Consider the following 18,401-nt stretch of genomic DNA (forward strand, 5'->3'; position numbering starts at 1 on the left):
TGTTGGCTAATCTACTTTATTTACATATAAGCACACACTGCAACATGGCTCCCTCTCTCTCTAGCATCAGACAGCAAAGAGAAAAAGAACAAAGGACAATAGTCCCACTTCACGGAACACAGTAACACAAACATCCTGTTTCCACCACTTCCCACTCAGTGGAGTCAAAACATACACCGTCATGTGAAAGTCAACAATCCCATGACTGCAATCACGGAGCAGGAATTCTAACATCGATCACTTGGAAACAGAAGCCATGGAAGCAAAAAGCATCTCAGCACCATCCTCCTCCTCATATCATGTTGGGCCACAGTTCCCAGCATCCCTTACCATTGGCTAAGTTGGTTGGGATGAGTGTTGTAGACCTGCAACACTGAGGGACCCAAAGTTGAAGAATGCTGCTCTAGAAAGGCCCCTTGTCACTCGGTGCTACGGCACTTGTCTTGCAAGAAAAATGTCCTACATTCAATGCAGCAGCAAAAAAAGGCTAATGCTATTCTAGGCTACATCAACTTGGAAACCAAGCATGATGAGGAATGGTTGAAGGAGTACGTTTAGCCTGGAAAAGCTGGCCGCATAACCCGGAAGCTGTCTGCGGACAAACGCCGGCTCCCTTCTGCCTATAGAGCGAGATGAGCGTGCAACCCCAGAGTCGTCCACGACTGGATCTAATGGTCAGGGGTGCCTTTACCATTTTATATGAAAATGAACATTATTTTCCATTTCACTGTACCAAAGGTGTTGTTCCATTTCAAAAAATATTTTTTTTATATATAGTTTACTATTGTTTGTATTTTGAATTAGATATATATGGGGCACCAAAATATTTTAAGTGTTTAGGTCAGGGGTCAGCAAACTACGGTGCGTGGGCTGGATACGTTAAACCACCTCCCAGCCCTTGCCGCCCGCTCGGTAAGTCCCCATGCAGAGCTAAACCGGATGCAGAGCTAAACCGGCACAGCACACCGGTTTAACTCCACGCAGGAACTGACTTCCGGGACACAGCCATAGCTTCCTATTGGCTGCAGGAAGCTCCTGCAGCCAATAGGAAGCCACAGATGCCGCCTCCTCCCCTGCCATGGCTCTGAAAGCCAGCAGGGAAAGAGTAACGGGCATATGTGCATGGGCGTGAGTGCTCCCGCACACGGGCGATCCAGCCCACCGGCAGAAAAGTTTGCCGACCCCTGGTTTAGGTGCCCTAAAGGTCTTAATCTGGCCTTCCCATGGGTATCTAATTGGCCGCTGTGAGGACAGGATATTGGACTAGATTCCTGGCCTGATCTTGCTGGCTCTTCTTAAGTTTATGCATTGCAAGGACCAGATGGTTTCTCCTAACTCTACAATTCTATGGTTCTATGTTCCTAACTTCCATCAGCTGCAGCCAGCAGGTACTACATAGGACTACAACTCCCATCTTCAGTGGTGCTTTTCCATCCTTGCTACCAAATCCCGTCCTCTATCACAGTATTTTCCAACCTGGTGCCCTCCAGAGGTTTGGGGGCTACAAGTCCCATCAGTTGTAGGCAGCATCCAAAGAAAGCCATGCTGGAGATGGCAGAGAGATTGAGTCCGCATCACATCATTTCCAGGGGGGAAATAGGGGGATACAAGAAAAACAAAAGTATGCTGAGAAAGCTGGCAAAAATCCTCAAGCTGCCAATGTTGCTACTTAGTCAGCGCAAGTAGGTCAAACAGGAGCAGGAGGGGAGGCAGTCGACAGTATTAATATATTGCCTACATTTTCTATAAGCGCAGCCCCAAGTCTCGCATTACCCTCAAAGCAAGAGGCACTCACACATACACATCTCTAGGCAAAAGAGCAGCCCCAGGCACAACACGACCTAGAATTTTTTTAGAGGAAAATTTCTGTCCATTCCTTTGGCTGGAAAGAAAAAAATGGGCTAGAAGTTTCTGAAGTCTCCCCCATCATTGGAATGCCATTAAAAACAACAAGAACAAAATTGTATTTTGTTCACAAGTAGGAGACACACAGTTAAGAGGCTCACAGTCTTGCCACAAATACAAAGTAGGAGTTCAGAATTCCAGTGACACATTTAGGCTTCTCTTCCCCAAGCATTGACTCCTACTACTGTAGTGCAATAGATGGTACAGACTGGGGAATCAGCCAGCCATCCTCTGAGAGGGAATGGCAAAGGCTTGCATCTCTCAAGGGACAGGTCATTTTTAGGTTGTGAGCCTGTGGCTAAGGATTATCTCATTTTGATTGGACATAGGCTGCTCCAGGAGACTTCTTGGCTGAAGAACAGAAGTACAAATTATTCAAATGGAACGTCTTCGGCCCTGTATACCTGAAGGAGCATCTCCACCCCCATTGTTCAGCTCGGGCACTGAGATCCAGCTCTGAGGGTCTTCTGGTGGTTCCCTCACTGCAAGAAGTGAGGTTACAGGGAACCAGGTAGAGGGCCTTCTCAGTATTAACGTCACCCTGTGGAACGCCCTCCTGTCAGATGTCAAGGAAATAAACAACTACAGTGGTATCTCGGGTTAAGTACTTAATTCGATCCGGAGGTCCGTTCTTAACCTGAAACTGTTCTCAACCTTAGCTATTGGGGCCTCCTGCTGCTGCCGCGCCGCCAGACCACAATTTCTGTTCTCATCATGAAGCAAAGTTCTTAACCCGAGGTACTATTTCTGGTTAGCAGAGTCTGTAACCTGAAGTGTATGTAACCTGAAGCATATGTAACCCGAGGTACCACTGTATATGCCTTTTAGAAGACATCTGAAGGCTCTAAATGGCACAGGGATTCTTTAAATGGCTGGTGTTTTATTGTGTTTTTAGTATTTGTTGCAAGACACCCAGAGCAGTTGGGGCAACCCAGTTAGATGGGTGGCATATTACTACTACTACTACTACTACTACTACTACTACTACTTGTCCCAATGGACACCCTCCACCACTGCCTGCAGGGCTGTCAAACTATCACAGCCATGTCATGTGAGTTGGGACACTGCTATTGTGCCACTCATGCTTCGACCACTCACCAGGAACGAATCTACACTCATGGCTTTTAACGTTAAGGAAGGGTTTTGATACACTCATGGCTTTTAACGTTAAGCAAGAGTTGGACACATGGCATCCTACTTTTAACATTCATAATGCATTATAAAAATGCAGCACCACAGGGTGCTGCAGAGCAACCAGCAACCAGCAGTAGGGAGACAGCATTTTGACAAAAGAAACAAAGGTAAAAAAAAAAAAATGCTTTATTGTTACAAGTACACCCTGTGATGTTTTAGAACAATATAGCTAATACTGTTCTAATGACGTTAAACAGGTCTGTATAGATCCTGCCCGGGACTCAGGTAGGGCACACCTGGATATGATTCTGTTGTAGCACAATGCGGTTCCATCCCTGTTGAATCTCGCCTATTTCCTAAAGCCACCATGTTAGTTCACAGCAGGCACACACTCTCAAGCTCATCCCCAGCAGGGGTGGGAGGGGCAGAAAATACTGTCCTGCCTTACAGGGTTATTGTGAGGATTGCAAGAAGATGGTGCATGCGAACACCTCTGAGCAACAACGGCAACAATGTTCTAATTGGTGATGGGGTACAAAAACGAGCCAGCAAATTTGACAAAGGAAAATATAGGAGCATTCGTCTGCCGCAGATGCGTAGAAAGCAAATACCAACAGCACAAATAGTAAAAGATATTCCTTACCAGCGTTAGGGTGAATGGGTGGCTTTCTACTGATGACACGCTGGGACAATGCAGAATGATGTACTGAAATGGCAAAGATGTCTCTTAGCGATGCTGCTTCTAATATGAAGTAAGCCTTCCCCACTTCCCTCCAGAAACTCAGCCTCCCAATCAGACTCCCCAACCCTGTATGTTTTAGCTCTGTGGATTTTATTCCATTGACCTCATTTGTAAATTGCTTTGTTGCAGCATAGTTCCTTTTAAGCATTCATACATAACGTGCCCGCTCCGATTGTTTTCTCTCAAGCTGTTGTCTTATTAGACGGCTGATGTTTCTAGTGGTATTTGGCACTGGAGTTTGTGGGGTGGGTGTTTGCAACATGATTATCATTGGATTTTATTATCCAAATATGGGGCAAAAAACCCAAAGGTCATCGCTGAGTCTATCAGTACAAGGAGCCCAGTATGAACTGCTGCTATGGTGCAGCTAGGCTTAACAAAATTTATTCAGAGATACGATTTAAATGTTGGAAGTGCTCAGCCACAAATTTCCACCTGGTGGGATCACCAAGTGGCATTTGATTTTTGGAGCAGGAGTATGGAATTGGCTCTGCTGATGCATTTGCATCAAGAAAGAGATATTCAACAGTGGAACCGTCTCCCTCAAGAGGTTGTGGACTCTCCTACCTTGCAGGAGAAAGGTACAAGAAAGAAGATTCCACCTAAACATTAGGAAGAACTTCCTGACAGTAAGAGCTGTTTGACAGTGGAATTTGCTGCCAAGGAGTGTGGTGGAGTCTCCTTCTTTGGAGGTCTTTAAGCAGAGGCTTGACAACCATATGTCAGGAGTGCTCTGATGGTGTTTCCTGCTTGGCAGGGGGTTGGACTCGATGGCCCTTGTGGTCTCTTCCAACTCTATGATTCTGTGATTCTATGATTCTAGGTTTTCAAGCAGAGGTTGGGTGGCCATCTGTCATGGATGATGTACAGTCATACCTCGGGTTACAGACGCTTCAGGTTGCGTTTTTTTGGGTTACGGACCGCCGAAACCCACAAGTACTGGAACGGGTTAATTCCAGGTTTCGGCTTTGCGCGTGCGCAGAAGCGCGGAATCACAACCCACGCGTGCGCAGATGTGCTGCTGCGGGTTGCAGATGCTGTGGGTTGCGAATGTGCATCCTGCACGGATCATGTTCGCAACCCGAGCGTCCACTGTATAGTGTAAATGGGTCCCAACCCAGCAAACACTAGTTGCTGGGAAGAGATAGTCTTCTTGCCTTGCCTGCTGTCTTCCCAGAAGCCCCTGGTTGGCAAGCTCGGAAGCAGGGCGTTAGCTGAAATGGACCCCTGGCCTGATCCAGCAGGGCTCTTATGCTCTTATACACTGTCTGCTTTCGGATCTTTGTTTTTACTGAGTTTGGCTCTCTCTGAGAACACATGGATTGGGTTTGTGGCCTATCCTTAATTCCAGTTTCCGCCCCTACCCCACTCTCCTGCATCTTCTCTGTTGCATATAATACTAAACCTCATGGACATCTAACAAAGGAGGAGGAGGAGGAGGAATTTGGATTTGATATCCCGCTTTATCACTACCCGAAGGAGTCTCAAAGCAGCTAACATTCTCCTTTCCCTTCCTCCCCCACAACAAACACTCTGTGAGGTGAGTGAGGCTGACAGACTTCAAAGAAGTGTGACTGGCCCAAGGTCACCCAGCAGCTGCATGTGGAGGAGCGGGGAAGCAAACCCGGTTCACCAGATTACGAGTCTACCGCTCTTAACCACTACACTACACTGGCTCTCTCTGAAGTATTCAGGAGATGCAAAACGAAATAATTTTTTCACACCGTGCAGTGCTAAACTATGGAACTTGCACCTCCAGGAAGCAATGACAGCCACTGAGGTGGGTGGCTTTCAAAGGAGATTAGACAAATCCAAAGAGGATAAGGCAATCAATGTCTACTAACCGTGATGGCCATTCTTTGCCTTCACAGTTGGAGGCAGCAACACTTTGGAATACAGTTCCTGGAAGCCAGAGGAGGGGGAAATGCTCTCAAGTTCAGGTCCCGCTTGCTGGTTTCCCAGAGACATGTGAGAACATTGGCCTGACCTAGCAGGCTCTTCTTATGTTCAGGACACAAGAGTTCAGGGGCCAGGAATAGCATCCATTAGCTCACCTGTCCAGGTCTCGCTTTGAAGTCCTCCTTCACCATCCGCACCTCAAGGACATCGCAGGGGTGGCTGATGGCCGCAGTTATCGTGACAGGTTTGTTGCTACTACAGATGTAGCGGTAAAGCCTTTCAGCACAGTACAAACACAATGGTCCAGAGATCCAGAGCCATGTCTGAAAAGTGGGGGACATGACAAAAGTCTTGTAAGCCAAAACACTGGCTAGTAAGCTGGTACAGTCATACCTCTTGTTACATTTGCTTCATGCTATGTTTTTTCATGTTGCGTCCTGCATGATTAAGGGTTACTTCAAAATGACATCATGTGCATGCGCAGAAACGGTGAATCACAACCTGCGCGTGTGCAGATGTGCCACTGTGGGTTGCATTCCTTCCGTTCACAACCAGAGGTACTACTGTATTCAAACCCCAGACTCACTACTGTAGGCACAGAAGAAGCCACAAAATATCAGGATATGCCTCCATGGAGTCATAGATTTGAGTCTGGGTCCACTCAGGCCTTCTCTGGCACTCTAAGCCCAACACTGCCGTCACAGTAAAACGCTCCATCTTAAAAGAGGCATTGCCATCTCTTGCAGAGAAAATAGGGAAGTCCCCAGTTAGAATTGTGTTTAGCACTTTCAGTGGTTGTAAATTGAAAATAAAACTTTAAAAAGTCTAGTTACAGATAGGTAGCCGTGTTGGTCTGCCATAGTCAAAACAAAATAAAAAAAATCCTTCTAGTAGCACCTTAAAGACCAACTAAGTTGTTCTAGGTATGAGCTTTCGTGTGCATGCACACTTCTTCAGATGTGTATCTGAAGAAGTGTGCATGCACACGAAAGCTCATACCTAGAACAACTTAGTTGGTCTTTAAGGTGCTACTAGAAGGAATTTTTTTTATTTTGTTTTAAAAAGTCTGCTAACAAAAGACATTTAGTCCAAAAACCTTTAGTTTAACTGACAACCTTTCGTCAACTGTTTTAATGCAGCAATCCCTATTCACTGATTAAACGTTGCAGCAGACTTCTTTTAGCCAGATTGCCTCTGGCTTGTATGCCCCTTAGTCCCTCTGCTGTATCTTCCAAACCATCTCCTCAGACCTCAAACAGAACCACAAAGGCACACACGCACAAGTTTGAAATCTTGGCCTAAATGACAATTTCTCCTTCCCTCAAACTTATCTGAAAACAGCTTTCTTCCACCCGAGCAGTTGGAATGTTTATGAACATTCTGTGTTTTCACATCAGCAAAGCCAACTGGTTTCTTCACCGCCATGAGCGAAATACAGCGAAGATGTTCATACAAACCTCGGGGAAATGGGCTTGAAATTTCGGTTCCTCAGTGCACACAAAGCTGCTTTGAAGAAGTGGTTCCAGCTCCACCAACCCTCCAGGGAGAGATTCCAGAGCATTTTCAGACGGCAGCTTTTCAAAACCAGGCGCAAATTGCCTGTCCTCCTGAATTGTTGCATTAGGGTTCAAACACCCTGGCGGGTGCTCCTTTAGATTAGTTTGGTATTTCAGAACTCCTCTAGAGAAATACAAAGAGAGAAACGTTTTGTTTTGTTCTCCTTTTAAAAATTTGAATTTCTCCCCATCTGAAGTTCTGATGAGCAGAAAATAACTGATCAAAATGTACAACCTTAATCATCATAAGCCATGCATATCTTGCAGTTTCCTGTGTGATCCACACTCTACACCTGTTCCCCCACTCCACTGGTCTGGGCGGCAGAGGCAGCCCCCCTGCTGACGCCACTTCCTCCTGCTCGGATCTTGGCCATCTCAGCCGGAAGGAAGGAGTGTTGCCCAGAGGTGTCCGTGGCTTCGGATTGGCTGCAGGAGCTTCCTGCGGCCAATCCGAAGCCGCCCCAGCGTCACAGAAGTTAGTCCCCACATGGCGAGGCCCCCGCGCCGCACCGGTTTAGCGTGGGGACTGACCGAGCGGGTGGCAGGGTCCATAAAGTTCGTTGGCCGGATTAATGAGCCCCGTGGGCCACATCCGGGCCCCGGGCCTTAGTTTGCCGACCCCTGACCTAAGCCCTCAGCTCAGAAAATCAGCCATCAGCAGAAGCCACCTCAGAACAGAGATATAATATCAATTCTTTAGGGAACAATCCTGTCCTTCTATTAATTTTATGGTTAGCGGCATATTATGCTTCAGCAGGAGAGAAAGGAAGGGAAATAACCTGTCTTCTATTGAAACAAGGCCAATACTGGCCTTTGCAGAAATAATATGCCTGAGAGCCCTGGTCTCAGACTTGCATTTATATTAAAATGAAGGGGATTTGAAGACACAGTTAGGGATCAAAAGTAGGGGGAGGGCAATACAAGGAAACCCATTTCTGCCCACAAAACACACATGAATAGTTAAAAATAGTGAGGTGCCCAGATAAGGATTTTCTCTGGGTTCCCCTCTTTTTCCAATAGATGTTACTGCATATAATAACCCAGTGGCGTAGCGTGGGGGGTGCAGGGGGGGCCAGCCGCACCGGGAGCAACATCTGGGGGTTAGGGTTAGGGGGCGCAAATCCACGGGTTAGGGGGCGCAAATTACTTGCCTTGCCCCGGGTGCTGACAACCCACGCTACACCACTGTAATAATCAACACTCTTTATAGAAGAAGATGTGGAGCAACACTGGAGAAATGTAACAAACTACATCCTGTGTGATCCCTCTTAAGGAGGGAGGGGATAACTCAAAGGCAAACATTCTTCTGTTTGGCTTCTGTTTTGTACGATCAAATAAGTTTTCTAACTTTTGTTTTGTTGCAGTAAACACAATAAAAATAAAACAATGGAAAGGAAATAGCTGACTTAGGAAGGAAAATGAAAACCTTTTTCAGATACAGAAGTATATATATACAAGACATACACTTCTGAAAGGGACACGTTGCAGTGAATCATTCTACTAATGCCCTGAGCCTCTGCCAAGATATACAATCTATTAATGCAAATTTAGAAGCACACAAAGCACTTGACAGCAGAAGCAGTGCTACATTATTCATTTTTGTCACCGGTGCTGACTTACGAGACTATACCTAAAAATGCCAAAAAATACAGTAGCTCAGCTTAGTGCTGGGCTGAAATCCCTCTCCTAATTTTGCATCCCCATTCACAAAATCAGGAGGGAGACATGGGGTCAAAACTCATGGGTGCTCCTCCCGCTCCATGGCTTGTGGGTGCCATTTTGTTTTCCCCAGAATACCCGTGAGAACCAGGCTAAGTAATCATGGATATATTTTCTCTGTGGTGTGCTGTTGGTAGGATACTCTAGTTTGTGTACATTAATGGAATTGTGAGAAGGGGGCTTGGGATAGGAACCTAGGAAGATGCCTTAAACCAAGCCAGACCAATGATCCATCTAGCTCAGAATGGCCAGCAATGATTGGCAATCATTGTCCAGGATTTCAGACAAGGCCTGTTTGGAGTTGCCAAGGATTGAATCTGGGGCAGTCTGCATTCAAGACAGGTACTTTACCATTGAGCAATGGTCTTCCCCAAAACCTTTGAAATGTAGGGACTCAGGTACACACATATTATCCAGGCCTTGTGAATGACTTGACTTGCAAACCGACTGAAGGAAAGTTCGGGTTTGTATTTAAGGATTTAAGGACACATATTGGCTGTTGATCTTGAACACATGCGTACAGCAGCCACTCATATCACAGATCACCTCTAACAAACAAGATTTGCTCCCCATTGAGCGGGCATGGAAGTTGGTCCTTGTGCTTTCAGGAATGGGATATTTCCATGTTATTTGATTTCCAGGAAAAGATCTCTTTGCAGCCTCCTTAACCTTGAAAATTGCAAGAGTAAAGAGACCAAATTTGGGGTGGTACAGTGGCATACAAATCCCAGGTTCAGTCATCAGACATCTGTAGGCAGGGCTTGGAATATCCACTGTCTGAAATCGTGGAGAGCTTTGACCAATGAGTGAAGACAATAAAAACACAAGAGGTTAAAAAAAAAGTAAAGGTAAAGGATCCCTGGACAATTAAGTCCAGTCAAAGGCGACTATGGGGTTGCAGCACTCATTTCACTTTCAGGCCGAGGGAGCCACTGTTTGTCCACAGACAGCTTTCTGAGTTATGTGGCCAGCACGACTAAACCGCTTCTGGCGCAACGGGACACCATGACGGAAACCAAAGCGCACAGAAACGTCGTTTACCTTCCTGCCGCAGTGGTACCTATTTATCTACTTGCGCTGGCATGCTTTTGAACTGCTAGATTGGCAGAATCTGGGACAGAGCAACAGGAGCTCACCCCGTCCTGTGGAATCGAACTGCCGACCTTCTGATCGGCAAGCCCAAGAGGCTCCATGGTTTAGACCACAGCGCCACCCACGTCCCTAAGAACACAAGAAGAGCCTGCTGGATCTTATTCAGTATTGACTTCTCACAGTGACCAATCAGATATCCTTAGGAAACCTGCAATCTTTCAAAATTCAGCTTCACTGGTGGTCCATCAGTTCCAGTGCTTTGTGAGATGGAGAAAAACTTTCCCCTCTCCACTTTCTCCACACCATGAATAATTTTATAAATAAGTATCATGTCACCTGTTCTCTAAACTCAAACACTGCAACCTTTCCTCACAGGGAGGAATTTTGGTTGCCCTTTCTTCTTGGCTAGGTGGCCCAATGGTCTGGGTACAGGACAGATCCCTGATCTCACATGGGCTTACACATTTCCCCAACCTGAACTGAAGAAATCAACTTGCTTCTCCATGGGGAGGAAGGAGGGGGAAGTATTGTTACAAACATGCTCCCCATCCAAACTTCATTGCAGATCCACTAACTGCTCCCCTTCCACACTCTCGATGTCCAAGTATTCATTTTCCTCCGGCGGTTCTGGACTAGATCAAAGCCAGAGCAGATGAAGTCTTAGGAAGTGTTTTGCCCATCTGGCTCTTGTTGTGGCAATGACTCAGCCATCAACATATAGGCCATTTATCCAGGCAGAGCAACTGGCAACTGGCAAAACTCCATCGCAGCAAAGAGAACAAAGGTGATTAACACCAGCTGAGGACATGGTCCCAGAGGCTCCCATAACTCCAACGTCTGCTATGTCATTGTTTGAGAGCATGTGTTTGGGCCCTGTCCAGCTTGGCTATTGTTGGCTAAACTCAGAGGAGCAGCCAGTTGAGGCTTGGACCAAACATTAGTCACCCATTGCACTTTTTTGTTTTTCAGAAACTGAAACAGCAGAGTGAGAGTACATAGGAGTGTTGGGGGGGGGTACCATTCCAGGGTTCAGAAGACCCAGAGGCAAACTGCAAAAATATCAAAAGGGGATGGAATGCATGACATAGGATGGTGAAGGATGCTTTCAAACAGCCAAAAAAATATGTCAAGGAGAACAAGTGGAGTCAAGGCCGTTTTAGGCTAAATGTCTTGATGGAGCTTACATGTACTAAGCTGGGATGGGGGGGGGGCGGAACTAATGTTTTGCATGTGGCCTACATTGTGCAAACCCACATAATCTGTTTATTTGCACATCAGTTCATTGTACTCTTCTTAGCCATGGGAGAGGGAAAGAGCTATGCAGAGAGCCCCATCCACTGGAAATCCTGCTAGTTTGGGAGATTTCACTCACAATGATCACAAGTTTTGAGGCATAACTTTACAGCTTTAAGGATTAGAAACTCACCCCTCCCCCCAAATATAGATACAGTGGTACCTCCGGATTTGAACAGGATCCGTTCCGGAGCCCCGTTCGCATCCAGAAGCAAACGTAACTAGCAACGGCACGTCTGTGCATGCGCACGTCGTTTTTCGCTCCTTCTGCGCATGCGCATGACAACATTTTGAGCGTCTGCGCATGCGCAAGCAGCGAAACCCAGAAGTAATGTGCTCCGTTACTTACGGGTTGCCATGGACCGCAACTCAAATGTACTCAACATGAAGCATATTCAACCTGAGGTATGACTGTACTCTGGCCTTTATAATTACTAAGGCTATTTTGGACAAGACATACATGGACAAATAATTTAAAAATGACCCTCCTTAGCTTGTATGTCAGGAATCATTCCTTGAAACGCAGGTGAGCCAACACCTTTTACTTAATATGTCTACATGCACGTGAATCCTGCCCGGTCTGTTTTTCTATTTACCCTTAGTTTTCACCCAGATCCTGCTAGGAGGAAGCACACTGAGAAGGGACTCAGAAGATGATCTCAGGGTCCAGGTAGTTCCGTATGGAAAGAGGAAGTCCTTGAGGTATTGTGGTCCTGAGCTGTTTGAGGCTTTATAGGTCAAAACCAGAACTTTGAATTGGGCCCAGGAACTAACTGGTACCCAGTGCAGTTGGACCAGAATCGGTGTAATATGCTCAAACCGCCTCCTTCAAACAGACAAGGGCCACCTCGTCTTGTAAAAAGGCATTGATCACCTCCCTGGCCCAGCCAGCTGTTCCCTCCTTGCTGTTTTTTATCAGCCAAGAGGGACAACAGTCTAGAGCAGTGGTTCTCAACCTGTGGGTCCCCAGATGTTGTTGGACTACAACTCCCACCATCCCTGAGCTCTGGCCTTGCTAGCTAGGGGTGATGGGGGTTGTAGTTCAACAACATCTGGGGACCCACAGGTTGAGAAAGGCTGGTCTAGAGGGTAAGTGGTCACTCTGACTGATCCAAGCACCTTGTCCACATCCTCAAGCCTTACCAACTGAAACTCATCCAACACAACAGGACTAGACTGTGCTCTGGATACCCCATGAGATTCATCTGCTATAACAGCAGATTCAAGGTCTTGGTGAATGCAAGTAATTTTATCCTCAAAATGCTTTGCAAACAAGTCACAGCAAGCTACCATTGGTTCTATCACCTCCTTCATAAAACCCAGAAAATAATAATAATAATAATAATAATAATAATAATAATAATAATAATAATATTTATATCCTGCCCATCTGGTTGATTTTCCCCAGCCACTCTGAGCGGCTCCCAATCAATACAGCATTAAATATTAAAAACTTCCCTAAACAGGGCTGCCTTCAGATGTCTTTTAAAGATGGGATAGCTGCTTATTTCCTTCACATCTGAAGGGAGGGCGTTCCACAAGGCGGGTGCCACTACCGAGAAGGCCCTCTGTCTGGTTCCCTGTAACCTCACTTCTCGCAATGAGGGAACTGCCAGAAGGCCCTCGGAGCTGGATCTCAGTGTCCAGGCTGGGGGTGGAGACGCTCCTTCAGGTATACAGGACCGAGGCCGTTCAGGGCTTTAAAGGTCAGCACCAACACTCTGAATTGTGCTCGGAAACGTACTGGGAGCCAATGCAGATCTCTCAGAAAAGCTCTACCAGGCGACATAATGAGGATGCAATGGCCTTCACTGTCACTAGGCAGGCTGGATAATGAGCCCTTACCAGGGTTCGGTTGCATTCATTCGGATCTTTCCTCCATTTGCGTTCAAGCCATCTCTCCCAGCTTGTTTCCTCATTAAGACCAACATTGTATCTTAGTCCCATGACTTCAAAACCAGTAGTAAAGTCTCACCACCAATGCCCATAGCATGGGTGCTGAACTCATCTTCATTTCAAAACATTCCTTTGAAATCTGCTAAATTCACACAGCTCCAGAGCTGCGGTTTTGTCTGTCCTGCCCTGGCGTGCTTCAGTTTTTATAGCATGCTTCTGTGGCTGGGCTTCATCAACAGGGGCAATAACTTACCCAGAAACATGCAGCATCAGCAGAAAGTAGAAGACAAAAAAGAGGTTGTGGGTGTACCAGAAGATGTCATAATCAGAAACCCTGAAAGGAACAAAGTACAATTAAATGTTAGGCAATCAAAGCATTTTGCATTGTTGAAGTCACTTATGCTGAGGAGGCCATATTCCAAGTAGTTGCTGCTCAACTTAAATCTGGATACATCCTAGATTTTTATTTTTATTTTTAAATCTGGAACAAGCAAAAACAGATTTTGTTTACTCGCAGGGGAGATTGTGCCAAAAAAAAAAGTGAGCATGATCTAGATCGCTGAAAGACTGGACTAGGAGAGGGAAAGGAAGAAGGCCTCAGCCCAGTATACCTGAAGGAGTCTCTCCACCCCCTTCATTCAGCCCGGACACTGAGGTCCAGCTCCAGGGGTCTTCTGGCGGTTCCCTCACTGAGAGAAATGAGGTTACAGGGAACCAGGCAGAGGGCCTTCTCGGTGGTGGTGCCCGCCCTGTGGAACACCCTCCCATCAGATGTCAAGAAAATAAACAACTACCTGACTTTTAGAGGACAACTGAAGGCAGCCCTGTTTAGGGAAGTTTTTAACGTCTGGGGTTTTTTTATTATGTTTTTAATATTCTGTTGGGAGCTGCCCAGAGTGGATGGAGAAATACATAATAAATTGGGAGCTGCCCAATTTATTATACCCGGAAGTAGCGGTCGCACGATCCTGGTAAGTGATGCTTCAGTGGGGGTGGCATGAATGCAGGATGGCACCTTCCTGTTTCACCTCAGGGGGCCAAACAGGCCAGGCTACCCCTGCTTACCCATGCCTTTTCCTCCCAGCACATGTCCCAGCTGAATGAAGAAGGAAGTGGCAATGGCAATATGCCCACCCACAATGCAGTTCTGCAGGTGTGGATAAACCTTTTGCTAGGACCACCTCCATCCATTTTCAGAAGGACACGCCGGGGGTGGAAACGCAGGCTCAATCTGTACTGAGCTTTCCTTTCCGGCATGAAACTTGTTTAGGAAAAGGCACTTTAATAATAATAATAATAATAATAATAATAATAATAATAATAATAATATATTTATGCCCCGCTCATCGGGCTGGGCTTCCCCAGCCACTCTGGGCGGCTTCCAACCGAATATTAAAATACCGTAATACATCAAACACTAAAAGCTTCCCTAAACAGGGGTATAAAATATGAAACAGGACCAGATTGTGGTGGACTTGGTAGGGAAATAAAAGCGAGATCTCGGTGTGGAATAAACACAGAAAATAATGTTGAGTATACACAGCTGTACTCACTACACTAAGAGTCATTTGGTCGGATTAAATAAAAAATAAAAAATTACCGAATGGCATAAGTAGAGGCTGTAGACATTAGGAAGAGCACCAACACCATAAGAACCCCAGTTAATCCAGGAACTGAAAAAGAAATAAGAACGGTGGTCATAGGTTGCATTGGGGGAAAGTACGCCAGTCTTAGCACTGCTTAAAAAAAAACAAAAGCCATTCATCATATCAGACTCTTCTCTGTGTATACTCTTTGTGGAGGGTGTTGACACGAGAAAGGGCCTTTTCAGTGGTGGCTCCTTGCTTACAGAATGCTCTCTCCCCAGGGAGGTATTATAAGCTTTCTTGGTTGCAATCGGTCCTAGTCAGCTTATGCCGTTTTGGTTGGGTTATCTACCAGCGTAGAAACTGGCAGTATCTCTACTGCAGGAGTGGTCAGAACTTTATCAGTGTGGGATGTTAGCATCCAAAATGCATGTTGTCAGGGGTTCAGGGAGAGAGGCGCAGATGAGGGAGGAGACAGAGAGCGAGGGGGAAGGATTCCAGGGTGACGAGGAAGAGGACGACAATGACCCAAGATTGTCCATGAGTCCGTCCAGTGAATCGGAGGACTCCCAAAAGGGAGCCCCTCTGGTCAGGCCAAGGGGAGCTAGAGGGGGAAGCAGTCAGGAGCAGGGAAACGAAGGGGGAACCCCCAGTGGGAGTTGGAGATCGGGACCGGCTGCTCCGCCGGAACGGAGTGAAGGGGGTGGAGTGACCAGTGTGTCAGAAGGAGCAGAACAGGAAGCAGAGAGGGGAAGGAGATCAGGGCAAGACGTCCTGCCGGAAGGGGAGGAAAGTAGTATCGAGGGCAGTGTAACTGCCGAAGGGAAGGTCAGGAGCAACGTACGCGCGCCAAGTTCAAAATGGGAGGCGCGCGGAAGTGAAGAGAGTCCTGGGGAGGAGCCTGGTCCCAAAGCCCAAAGGAGGGGGGAGGAGGCGCCAGAGGATTCAGCCTCTGGGGAGTCCCGAAGGGAGAGAACACAGGGGGGCAGAAAGACCCTGCGGAAAAGGAAAGAGAGGAAGAGGTGGACCAGTACAAGCCTCTTAAACTGGTGTAGAGGCGGGACTGACTCAGAGGGGACTTCAGCGGTCTAAGCGTAACAGACGTAGAGTCACGGAGCTCGGCTGTGAAGCTAAGAATGTTCTTCAATAAAAACTTTTGTACATAAGCCGGACTGGACTTTGGTCTCTTGTGAGCTGGGACCACGGGTGACTCTGACAGTAAGTCCCCTCTCTAAGAACGCAAAAAAATTTTTTGCAAAGCTCACGAACGGTAGCGGCCATGAGTGCGGAGGAGCAGCTGACAACGCTGCGAAACGCAGTTACAGAACTCACCGCTGCAGTCATTGCATCTCAGAGGAAGAGTGATGAAGCGGAGAAGCGCTGCCAGGACCTGCAAACAAGGTGGGAGCGTGCAAGCAAGGAAGGGTTCCCAGGGTCCAGATCGGAGAGAATTGGACTTGGAAGGCGGGGGGGCAGTCTAGTCACCCACTTCGATGGGAACCTAAAGCACTACCCAAGTTTCAGAGCAGACGTCTTGTATGCACTGCATTTGCTTCGTAATGACTTTAAAGATGAAGAGGAGAAAGTGGGGTTTATTGTGTCTCATTTGCATGGGGAGGCAAGAGCTTGGTTGCGCAATTTGTGGCGCGAAGACGGCCCTGCTCGCCGCGATTCTGATGAATTTATTAAAGCGATGGATGCTTGTTTCCAGTCAACCGTGGATCTTGATCTTGCGCGCAGGGAAATGCACGGGCTGCGGCAAGGCAGAGCCACAGTGCGTCAGTATCATTCACGATTTTTCGCCTTACTGACTGTATTAGGCTGGGAGAAAGACTGCAAACCAGTGAGAGATTTGTTCTGGGAGGGTCTCAGTGGCCCCATAAAAGACGAACTTGCCAGGGGAGACAGACCTCAGACCCTGGAGGACGTCGTGCAGAGGGCTCTTGCGATAGGGGTACGGCACGAAGAACGTCCTTGGCACAATGAGGAGGGACGCCAGGCGTGTGCACCGGCAAGGACGCCTCCTTTTCTCCCCAGAGACTTCAGCCAGGCACATTCCTCACCTCTGGCGCGGCAGGGGGAGGAACCGATGGAAATTGGTGGTGCTAAGGCTCAGGCAACAGCCAGAGTCCCAGCATCCGGTGCAGTAAAGGCGAAGCCTCCTAGAGGGAACAGGAAATGTTACATCTGTGACAGTGCACAGCACATGGCGAAAGAGTGCCCCTAGAGGCCCCAGAAGCACACTGCAGCCTTAGCAACAGTGGCAGCAGAAGTGATGCAAGAAGAGCAACCTCAGGGAAACGACAGTGCCTGGCTGGAAGCAGAGCTGCTGGGGCTCAGCCAGGCGAATCTGTAGAGCAGTCCCCAGTGCCTTTGCAACGTACAGACCCTTTACCACCCAAGCCAACGGTGCAGCTCACTGCAACACTCCAGTTGCCGAACGGAACCACCCTGGAAGTCCCCATCACGATCGATTCTGGGAGCAACGCGGACTTTGTGGGGGTGCATTTCGTCAAGCAGCATCGCATAGCGCTTCTGCCCGCGACAACGCCTCTAAACGTAGTCACGGTTGATGGCAGGAAATTGCTGGGAGGACAAGTTGTGCAACAGACGCCTCCCATGGAGATGCGGATTGGACATCATAGAGAAGTCATTAGCTTCAATGTCACCCGTCTGTCGGACACGCCTATAGTACTAGGCATGAGTTGGCTGGAGAGGCACAGTCCTGCGATAGCGTGGTACCAACGGCAGATCACCTTTTGCTCATCGTACTGTGCTCAACATTGCATCCAGTCCAGCCAGGAGGAGGGGGCGGAGCAGCAGCTGCAACTTGGCATGGTGCAGGCAGTTCCTCGCAAGTACGAGAGTTTCCTGGAGGTTTTCTGCGAGAAGGAAGCTGACCAGTTGCCGCCCCACAGACCTTACGATTGCGCGATCGACCTGTTGCCGGGGGCGCAGCTGCCGACTGCGAAGCTGTATTCCATGTCTGAGGATGAGATGCAAGAACTCAGGGAGTTCATAGAGCATAATTTGAAGCGTGGATTCATCCGGGAGTCCAAAGCAGTGGGTGGCAGTCCTGTGTTTTTTGTAAAGAAGAAGGACACGCCCCAGAAGAGACTCATTGTGGATTACAGGGCCGTGAATTCCATGACCAAGCCCAAGGCCTTCCCCATGCCCAAGATTGATGACCTCCTAGCGACCGTGCGGAAGGGGAAGATCTTCACCAAGTTGGATCTGCATGGAGCGTATAACCTCATTCGTATCCGGGAGGGCGATGAGTGGAAGACGGCCATGTTCACGCCTCTGGGCACGTATGAATAGAGTTATGCCGTTTGGTCTCCAAAATGGATCTCACGTCTTCCAAGCCTTTATGCATCACGTGCTGGCGGGGCTCCTCTACAAGAAGTGTGTGTGTTTCCTCGACGACATCCTGATCTTTTCGGAATCGCAGGAAGCTCATGAAAGAGACGTGAAGGAGGTCTTGCAGAGACTGCGAGAACACAGGCTCTACGCCAAGTTAGAGAAATGCCAGTTTGATGTGACGGAGGTGGATTTCCTCGGCTACAAGCTGTCTGACCA

At 47.6% G+C, this 18,401-nt stretch overlaps 1 protein-coding gene across 5 annotated transcripts in view; it reads right to left on the minus strand.

Annotated features, from left to right (window-relative positions):
• NOX4 (NADPH oxidase 4) overlaps nucleotides 1-18,401 on the minus strand; it is a 104,583-nt gene that overhangs the window by 60,415 nt on the left and 25,767 nt on the right. For all 5 annotated transcript variants that reach the window (XM_081860469.1, XM_081860472.1, XM_081860468.1 and 2 more), the window contains 5 exons: nucleotides 14,837-14,909; nucleotides 13,490-13,570; nucleotides 7,138-7,360; nucleotides 5,836-6,003; nucleotides 3,683-3,745 (listed from right to left, as the gene is read on the minus strand). In XM_081860469.1, coding sequence (XP_081716595.1) covers nucleotides 3,683-3,745; nucleotides 5,836-6,003; nucleotides 7,138-7,360; nucleotides 13,490-13,570; nucleotides 14,837-14,909 — 608 coding nt within the window. The remainder of the gene's footprint in view (nucleotides 1-3,682; nucleotides 3,746-5,835; nucleotides 6,004-7,137; nucleotides 7,361-13,489; nucleotides 13,571-14,836; nucleotides 14,910-18,401) is intronic.

Source organism: Podarcis erhardii (genome assembly GCF_964252035.2).
Source record: "Podarcis erhardii genome assembly, chromosome: 4".
In the NCBI taxonomy this organism is placed as follows: domain Eukaryota; kingdom Metazoa; phylum Chordata; class Lepidosauria; order Squamata; family Lacertidae; genus Podarcis; species Podarcis erhardii.